Genomic DNA, 10183 nt, shown 5'->3' on the forward strand with positions numbered 1-10183 from the left:
TGATCGAGCCTTGACATCCCCAGCTGTGGGATGGGGCCATGGTTTCGCGGTCAGTATCCCCATCTCATTGGGTCTTTATGAAAGTTTTAAAGATGTCATCATTTTAAAATCTGATTGAAAACCGGGCTCAAGTCTGAGGAAGCGGCGCTAAGACTTTCTCCCTCTTGTCTGCAGGCTTGCAATCCACTGTGTTGTAGTACTGCCCCTGATCTATTTCATAATCGTGCGGAAGAACCCTTTCCGATTTGCGCTGGGCATGGCACAGGCTCTCCTGACAGCTCTCATGATATCCTCCAGGTAACTAGAAGAGTGTCTTGGAGGAGCCTCCAGACCATGCTTCCTCAGCTTTTGTCACTTGGTGAAGATGACTCCAGCTTCTGGTTTGGATAGACCCCGTTGAGAGATGGCGCCTGTATTCTCTGTCCATCTCCTTGAATGTATTTCTCCAGCCTTTTGAATACTTCCTACACTCTTGCGGTGGCCTGATACCCAGGAAATATTCTAGTGTAACTAGAAGTAGTGGTAGGCACAGCACCTTCCGATTCCTGGACTGGCCAAAAGTACCAGCATAAAGGCTGGAGAAGACCTGGGTTCAAGTCCCAATACCCACAGAGTGGCTCACAAATATCTGTAGCTCTAATTCCAAGGGTTACAAGACGCTCTTCCGCCCTACAAGGGCACCAGACACAAAGACATGCATTTAGGCAAAACACCCATACACATAAAAATAAGAATAATTATTTTTTAATTACCAGCGTGCCTTGGGGCTCTTGATTCACTCTTTAGAACACAGGGATTCTTTTTGGGTGGAGACTGAGGCCTGGCATTTTTAGACCTAAATTCTTTTCCCTTGATCCCACAGTTCAGCAACCCTACCGGTTACTTTCCGCTGTGCAGAGGAGAAGAACCAGGTGGACAAGAGGATCACAAGATTCGTGCTGCCTGTTGGTGCCACCATCAACATGGATGGCACTGCGCTCTATGAAGCCGTGGCGGCTGTGTTCATTGCACAGCTGAATGGCTTGGACTTGAGCGTTGGGCAAATCATCACCATCAGGTGAGGCATGGTCTGACTCTGACTTGCATCACTGCTGCTTGGAATGCCTCAAGTAAACATGCTCCGGGAAGACAGACCAAGAAGGACCGGAGATGGGATGTTCTATTGGTTTATAAGTTTCATCTTGAAGACAAGGGGTACACTCATGGGATACGCAATTCGTGCTTCAGGATTTGGGAAGCTGAAGCATCTCTCTGTTCAGCATAGTGTGACCAGTAGGTGGCCAGACAGTGCCAGGCACAGACTAGACACCCAAGACGCAAGGTTAAATAAGTATCTGCTCCTGTTCTAACAGAAGTCCCTGGTGGGTGAGGGTTAGAAGATACCCAAATAAAAATTGGATCTGTGATAGGACTCTCATGGAAAATTGACTGGGTGTCATGGATGGCCCCAGTAAGGAAAGGATCAACTGTACCTGGGAAAAAAAGACAAGGATTCCTAGAGGGTCGGGAAGTACAAGTGAATCTTAAATGAGGAAAAAGACAAAAGCTAAGAGCTCAGAACAGCGGAAGTATCTCACAGCTTAGGTAGAGTCCGGATTCTTTGGCCATAAGAGCCTTGTGTGGAGGATCTAGTATACCAGTTTATTGTATCGTGAATATATTTGCATTTTAAAGAGATAATTAGTAGTATGATGGGAAGCTTGGATGGGAGCAGGGACCACAAACTAGATCAGCAAGTCGCTAAACATCCTATATCAAGACATACACTGGGCACACCTCTGAGTTTGACTACCAAAGGGCCACCATTTGATTCGGGCTAGTTTCAGGACAGGCTCCAAAGCTACAGAGAAACCGTGTCTCAAAGAATCAAGCAAATAAATAAATAAATAATGAAAAATAAAAAAGAATTCTAGGTGACTGGAGTGAAAACTCAGTAGTTAAGAGAACTGCCCTTCCAGAGGACCCAAGAAGTTAGTAGCTCAAGACTGCTAGAAATTTAGTTCTAGGGCATCCAGTGCCTCTGCCCTTCATAGATGCCTGTACTCATATGCAATTATTCACATGTGTACGTGCAAACACACACACAATGATAATAGAAATTAATTAAACCAGGCAGTGGTGGTGCTTGCCTCTAATCCCAGCATTCAGGAGGCAGAGGCAGGTGGATCTCTGAGTTTGAGGCCAGCCTGGTCTACAGAGGAAGTTTTAGGACAGCCAGAGCTATATAGGGAAACCCTGTCTCAAAGAACCAAAAAGTAAATAAAAATTTAAAACATTAGATTTTTTTAATTTCAAATGTAGATATGATTGAGAATATAGACCAAAAGTCAGGGTCAGCCACTTAACAGTGGCCATAAGACCCATGGGTGACAAGTCAGGAGTCTGTGTCTGAATCAGTAACACTGTGACAGTTATAACCATAACCCTGGACAAGCTGTCTGCGTTCTTGAAACATTGTTTTCTCATCTGTAAGTGGAGGAAATAATAGTGCCTACGATTTATTCAAACATATCAAGAGGATGTTTATGAGGTCTTGATGGCTTCACGGTGAGTCCCCACCTGTTAGGAATAGGTGACATTATTCAGGAAGAGTTTGTAGAGAAGAGGAAACTGAGGGCAAGGTCTCAGAGAATTCTATTAGAGGTAGGTAGGAGGAAGAAAAAGAGAGGGAGAGGGGACAGTGGGAGATGGGAGGAAACCAGGAGCATTGTGGAAACCTAGAGACAAGTGGTTTATTTTTAAGGACTGAAATGGTTCAAAGTCTGATGCCAAAAAGAGTTCGAGGCAAATGAATACCGAGGAGGTGGTAGATATGGCATTGTTGTGTCCTAGGACTGCATTTTGTAGCCACTAGCCCATTGGATTTCCAGAATAGGTGTTGATGTCATCGTGGTGAGGCTGACGAGGGCTGCAGGGAGAGTCATCTTCTCTGCTGGTTTCAGTGGTAAAAAGGCAGGACAAGCAAGGTCTCAGCACTCAGCCAGGCTTTATTGAAAGCAAACACACACACACACACCACAGCACACAAAGAGACAGGCTCCCCCAGTAGGAGAGAGAATCCAGAAGTCAGAATCTGAGTTTTCCTAGCAGAGCCAAAACTTTCACCTGTTTGAGGGTGGGATTAGTTCCCTCTCTTTCTCAGGATAGGCTGGTTTGGGCTGTTGCCATGGACTGGGTAATTCAGACAAAGAAAGAAAAAGCTGACTGATTCCCACCATCAGAGTCCCTCCCTTTATTTAAAAGTCAATAGCAGATGTCCCTTCCTGCAGCACAGACATCAAGTCTTTTTCTTAAAGAGGGAGAAGGGAGCCAGTCATTTTAAATGTTTATGGGAAAGCACCTTTGTAGCACCTTAATCAACCCAGCGCTTTGCTGCCCGGCTTTCTGGACTCCTGGTCCCTCAGGATGCTCAACCAGCTCTGAGTAGTGCCTGCTGCACTCAGAGGGCCATGTGTACTGATTCTAGCAGAAAAGCAAAAGCATTTTCAGTTCGCTGCCCAGGTACCATCTTGATCATTACAGAGCTTCATCTACATAAAAGCCCTGCAGACATCCAACCTCCCAAATCCAGGCAAGGAATTGAGATTCAGAGAAACCCCTTGCTGAAGAAAACGCTCATCATAAATGGGCCAAACCAGGAACGTGGCCAGCTGTGTCTAACTCCGAAACCTGTGTCCACACTATGTCACAGCCCAGCGCCAGTCCCACTGTGCCTGCATGCTAGGAGAGAACCTTGTATGTCAGAAGCTGAAAAGCCTTTTGCTGAGGCAGGATATGTCGGATCAGATTAATAGGTTTTCATATATTTCTCCTTATCTGAAGATAAACAATGTTCTGAAGGTCACACCAAAGGCTGTCAAATGACAGAAGTTGTGTGATCAAGGTCAAGACTCAAGGGCAGGCTGAATGGATTCTGAAGCCCAGCTTCAAGCTTGTAAGGACATGGCTAACCATGACATGTTGAGGCTCCCAGTGGGGATCAATGAGCCTGGGCACTTATCTATTCTGACAAAGAAAACTCACTGATGCATTGTTTAATTTTTTTTCAACCAGCATTGAAATAAAGTTGGATTTTCCAAAGAGGACTTAGGAAGGACAGCCCTGATGGATGATGTAAGCCTAAAACTCGTAGAGATTTTGGTACAGCTCTAAAACTCTTTAAGTCACTGTAAACCGGTAGCCATGGCCACTAAAGGAACACATACTTGGCAAAAATCCTCGCTAGCATTTGGCCAGTGAGCAGCCTCTAGAACACAGCACCAGGCAGATGAACGGGCAGCAGAATCTGTTTTCTGAGAATTCGGAGACCTTTGGGAGCCAGAGGGAAAAGTATTTGCCACTAGATCCAGGCTTCAGCTAGTTGAAGATCACTAGTTTTCAGCCCACCCGCATCTGGGAATGGCACTTTAGCCTGAGGGTGAGGTCACAGTTCCAGAAACCACGGTGGGTGTCAGTTCAAAGTCCTTTCGGGGCCCTGTGAGCCCTCATTTCTCCAGAATGACCCAATTAAAATAAACATACTGCTGGTGAGAGACTGCACATTGCCAGGAGAAAAAATCCCCGTGCCTTGTTCTGTGTGCTCAGGGGAGAGCTTGTCTGATACGTGGTAATGAAGCTTCTCCGGCTACCTACGCTGGAGTCCAGAATCCTCCTTTTGCACAAAGTGCATCTGCTGGAATGTCTTCAGGAACATTTGTACCTTGGATGGAGTCACACAGTGTCTCAATTCAATGCCCAGAGCAGGTGTTCTTGAAGAAGGCGAGAGTCTTGTGGTATCGGAAAATTACATAAAAGCTGCTTAACCACGGCTCTACCTTCTACCGTCACCTCAGACATCCTTGACCATCAGATACTCCAGGGTCCCTCTACTCCCCTTTCCAGGCAGCAGAAGTCCCTGGCACATACTGAGGGTTCTGTAAATGATCGAGCAGTAGAGACTGAAGGAGGAAGGCCACCAGTGAGAGGGATCTGACGCTCAGGATGGGGGCATTGGATAGGTAAATAAAGCCTTGCACAAAAGCTCCTGAGGGTAAATCCCGACTACCCTGAGTAAGTCTGCCGCGGTTTTGATGTCACTGGCTGTGATTCTATACTTCCTTGCTTTAGGGTGATCTGCCAAATGCTCTCCTGTTGCCGTGACATCCTGCTCCTCTGAAGCCCCAGCAGCTCCCATCATATGATATATATGTATATATGTGTGTGTTTTATCTATATATACATATATATTATGATAATATATATGTATGATGGATGGATTGTAGGCAGATTAATAGATACACATGAGTTAGAACTGGTTAACAAGTAAGTGGTAGCTGTCCACTATAGGAGCAGAACAGTAACAGCCACGGAAGCCTGTGTCAGGCCTGAGGCCTTGCTGAGAGAAAGACAGATCTAACCCTTTCCTGCCATTTTGTTTTGGCTACAGTATCACAGCCACCGCTGCCAGCATTGGAGCTGCTGGCGTGCCCCAGGCTGGCATGGTGACCATGGTGATCGTGCTGAGTGCGGTAGGCCTACCTGCTGAGGATGTCACCCTCATCATCGCTGTGGACTGGCTCCTGTGAGTTGGACTGAATACCCCTGCCTCAGCTGGTTGGGCCGGCGGCTTCCCAGCCACGCAGACTCTTTGTCGCGCCCTGCATTTCTCCTGACATTGCCTAATGAGCCATCTGTCGCTGCTTTCATTTCCTTTTGGTGAAACCATCTGATAAAATGCTTAAACTTAACTCCTCATCACTTCGGAAAGGTTCTCAAAAGCCAGTGAGCTCCATCAGTTCATGGTGTATCTGGTGACACTTAAGGTTAGGAGACAAGCTTAAATAACGAGACAATATAGTGAAGGGGCGGGGCGAGCCCCCATAGCCACCCCACGTATCCAGCCCCAAGTAAACACAGCACCAGCTGCTTCAAAATCCCTGCACCTGTCCTGGTGTCTTGGAATCCTCTGGGCTGGTGACAAGAGCAAAGGTTTAGCATATGCCTCTGTTTAAATCCTCACCGGGTATCTTACTGGGTTTGGGATCTTGAGCATGATCTTTAACCCCCTCTGAGGCCCAACTGCATTATTTATGAGAAAAGTTATGCCTACCTCAGTTGGCTTGTTGTAGAGACCAAATGGGTTCATATAAGCCGAGTATCTGGAGGTACGCCTGGCAGTTCAGTAAAGGTTTAACATAGGAAAGTTCTACTATTATGGCAATGAGTCACACCACTTAGGCACAGACAGCTCTCTCCTGTCTCATACACACATACCCCATCCACGGAGTATCTGGGTGAAAACATGCCTCCTTGATGCCCAAAACTGAAAGTGGAGCAGCCTGGTCCCTGGCTTTGTTTTCGATACATCTGCTTTCCGGTACCAAGGTGTGGCTCTGCCCCGGCCATTTGAGTAAGTACAGCTCCATATTAAACCTTGTTTCAGATTAGAGAGCACCAGGGTTGTACAGTTTTATAGGAGCTAAGATTGGAGAAAGGGAAGCAGTCATGCTGTGGAGGTTCCAAGCTTGTACCTGGCCTGGAAGCTGTGACCACTGCACAGAAATGGGCATCTCAGGTAAAGGAAGAAACCGGGCTGACTTGAACCCTTGGCTTTTCCTAGAATCAGTGACTCTTACTGCCAGGATAAGAGGAAGCTCCAGACTACAGGATGTAAGGACGCTGGACCAGTAGTCTGTGGCACTATGCCTCTTAGAAGGGCATCCTTCTGAGGATGCAGTCATTGTTCTCACGGTGTCACCTCACGAGTGTGCCCATGGTCACAGTCCTCATGCCAGATACTCAGTATCAAAATGGGCACTTCCTCTGTAGGTCTTCACTATAGGCTTTCCTGCTACTGGCCTCTTCTCTGGTCTACCAGGGATTAAGACAAATGGAAGGTATATCAGAGAGGAATCTATTTCTGGAGTGGCTTATATATTTTGGATGCCATGTTTTTCCATGTCTTTGCTGGGTTGTTCATGGAGTAACCTTATTTGGTAAAGTTAGGAGTACACCAGGGACACCTGAGGCCCACATATTTGATACCATACGCCCCAACCAAATATTTGGAGAGAGAGCCCATAATTCCAGTGCATGATACCAAGGAAAGCCACAAAACAGAAGTCAGAGCTCGAAGCCTTACTGAGTTCTGAGTCATCCTTCGTGTCCTCCGTGTATCTCTGGAGACCCCATTCTTATTTGGGAAGAAAGGAGGGAATTTCTGGAAACTGAGAGGTCATTGCTACTGTCTGGGAGCATGGACCAAGTAGAGCCCATTTTCTAATTCTGTTCCTTTGGGAGCCACCTCTGCCCCAGGCTAGTGAGGCATTTGGCCAGCCAGGAGGACAGCATTCTGCATTGCCCTAAATCTTAACTGAACTCATCAGAACCTTTTCTTTCTCCATACATCAGTGAAGAAAGATGAAATCTGGGCCCATTCTGACTGTCCTGTCTCTTTGCCAGGGACCGGTTCAGGACTATGGTGAACGTTCTGGGTGATGCATTTGGAACTGGCATCGTGGAGAAGCTCTCCAAGAAGGAGCTGGAGCAGATGGATGTTTCATCTGAAGTCAACATCGTAAACCCCTTCGCCTTGGAATCCTCCATCCTCGATAACGAAGACTCAGACACCAAGAAGTCCTATGTCAACGGTGGTTTTGCAGTGGACAAATCCGATACCATCTCATTCACCCAGACCTCACAGTTCTAGAGGCCAGCTTCAGATGGCTGGGATGAGGACAGACACCTCCACGGGAGCCACCTCTTAGCAAACTCCAACATCAAGGAATGAGAGAAACACTAAGAGGCAACTGTACATTTAGTTTGATAAACAGACCTCCAGATTATTTTCTATATTTGGCGTTTAGAGCCTTTGTTCTCTGGGTTTGGGGATTTGGGGTGGGATAGAATGAAAGGAAATGAAGAAGATTGTGTTATCTGGATTTTCTAATTCTATAAAACAAAGTTTGGAAGTATATGAAGTAGTTAACGGTTGGCACTAGGTAATGGACCTGGAAGAGAAATTGCTTTCTCGTACATAGACCGGTGTTTGGGGTTTTTAAACAATATTATTATTGGCTACAAATTTTTACTCAGGCTTTCTATTGGTGTGACTTCCTCTGCCGTCTCACTTTTTATAGATTACGATGCATCTCAACAGACCCACCGAATTAAAGTGCCAAATTTTCCATTTTGACCTCATCTTCAGCCACTTTTAGCCTACTCTTAAAAAAAAAAAAAGATCAGCATAGTTCCGCAATAATAGTTTTAAGATAGTTGTGGGATTTAGGGGAAGGGAGAGGGTTTTTTATTCCATGTACTGTATTGGGATGCTGGTAGCTGTCTAGCCAGTGTTCGGTATAGAACTATATGTATATGTGTGTATATTTATTATTTTCATATAATTTGCAAGACAGAGATCAGTAATGAACTATCAATGTGAAATAAGATGTTCTCCTTGTACTTGAATCAAAACTGCAATTCCAATCCAGGCAGCTTGGTGCACACCTTTCATCCCAGCACGAGCAGATCTCTGTGAGTTCAAGGCCAGCCTGGCCCACAAAGAGAGTTCTAGGACAACCAGGACTGTTACGCAGAGAAACTCTGTCTCAAAAAAAAACAAAAAAAAACCAACCAAACAAACAAACAAACAAAAAAACCCTGCAATTCCAGCTGAGGTGTAGTTGGGAGTTCACCAGAACGTTGTCGGGAGCTCTGGGATGAGAACTCAAGCTGTTGGGTTACTAGGTTTCAGCCCTAAAACAGAAATGTATCATGGTGAAGCTCTATGGTGGCACAACCCATCATTTACAACTTCCCGGTTCAAGCTCCCTCCGGGGGAGGCGCCCCCTGTAGGCACTGAATAAATGCATTGATGAAGGCAGCTCTCCCAAAGGCTGGATGTGCCCAGATCCAAACAGAAGGCTTCAAGGCTTCCTTCTTCAAGTACACTCAGGCCCACTTCACAAGGCTGCCACCTCACTGCCCTTGGTTCTCTCTGCCCACCAGGGCAGAAACAACAATGGCCAGCCATCACCCAAGTTGTGTTTTAAAATGGACTGCCTAAGTGGAATAAGTCACGTTGTGTATATATATATTACTATTTGTTTTTTTTTTTTTTGAGACAGGGTCTCTACATAGGACTGGCTGTCATGGAACTCGCGATGTAGATTAGGTTGGCCCAACTCATAGAGATCCTCCTGCCTCTGCCTCCCTAGTATGGGGCTGAAAGGTGTGTGCCATCATGCCCAGCTCTATATGTATTCTTACAGAATAAACCCAGGCCATGAGCTACTGGTACCAGTGGTTCAGGGAAAACACTTCCATTTCCTTCTGCCTCCTCCTTCGGAAAGGATCTTTCAGAGAATCTTGGCCTTGCTGCTTCGAATCCTCTGCTTGTCTTTCTCCTGCTCATTTCTGAAGATAGCTTATTAAAAATCTACACTTCTGCCCCCATCTTGTAAATAAAGCTCAACAAAAACTTGTAGTTCACACGGAGATAGATTCTTATCAACAGTGTTTCAGTAGTATCATTAGCCACCTTAAACCTGTGCTTTTATATTTACGAAGTCAGAAATTGTGCCAAAGATAGCGGGGGGGGGGGGGGAGTAAATGAATGCTCGGTGTTGGCCACTTGCACCTGAAAGCTACCAGAAAATGACACTAAATTACCGACTAAACATCACAGTGGCCAATGACTCTGAAATTGGAAGTACAAATGTCGGTATTCTTTATAGGATGTAAATCTAAATGAAGTTGAATGAATACTTTATTTAGGAGTTAATGGCTCTTATCAGGTGGCCCTCATTAGTGACACTAGAGTTGGCAGAGCTGTTCCCAAATTCACTGGGGTCACCCTTGTAACAAGCCACTTAACACACTGTGCTCATGAAAGAGGACATGTTCCATTTCCTTCTCAATAAACATTTCTCACACTTTGTCCCCTTATCTTCCAGCCTCTTATCTAGTCTTTTATTTACCTGGGTAGGTGTGGGAAGGGAAAATGTCGGCTAATGCAAAAAGCTCTATCGTTATTGGCTTTAAGACCACAGAAGATTGGTTTGAAAACCTTTTATCATCTGAGCATGACAGGTCAGGACTTGAGGAAAACATACTGATCCTTCGTGCTTACCAGTGAGGATTACAAGGCTGAAAGGCAGACCCATTATGACAGTTGAGCTCATATTTTGTGGGCTGAAATGAAAAT

The 10183-nt window shown here is 45.6% G+C and overlaps 1 protein-coding gene across 1 annotated transcript in view; it reads left to right on the forward strand.

Annotated features, from left to right (window-relative positions):
* Slc1a1 (solute carrier family 1 member 1) overlaps positions 1-9924 on the forward strand; it is a 71712-nt gene extending 61788 nt beyond the window's left edge. Inside the window, exons 9-12 of the mRNA XM_075973786.1 lie at positions 175-297; positions 863-1057; positions 5426-5560; positions 7441-9924. Coding sequence (XP_075829901.1) covers positions 175-297; positions 863-1057; positions 5426-5560; positions 7441-7687 — 700 coding nt within the window. The 3' untranslated portion in view covers positions 7688-9924. The remainder of the gene's footprint in view (positions 1-174; positions 298-862; positions 1058-5425; positions 5561-7440) is intronic.
* Positions 9925-10183: the final 259 nt, after the last annotated feature.

This window comes from Microtus pennsylvanicus, chromosome 5, assembly GCF_037038515.1.
Source record: "Microtus pennsylvanicus isolate mMicPen1 chromosome 5, mMicPen1.hap1, whole genome shotgun sequence".
NCBI classification, from domain to species: domain Eukaryota; kingdom Metazoa; phylum Chordata; class Mammalia; order Rodentia; family Cricetidae; genus Microtus; species Microtus pennsylvanicus.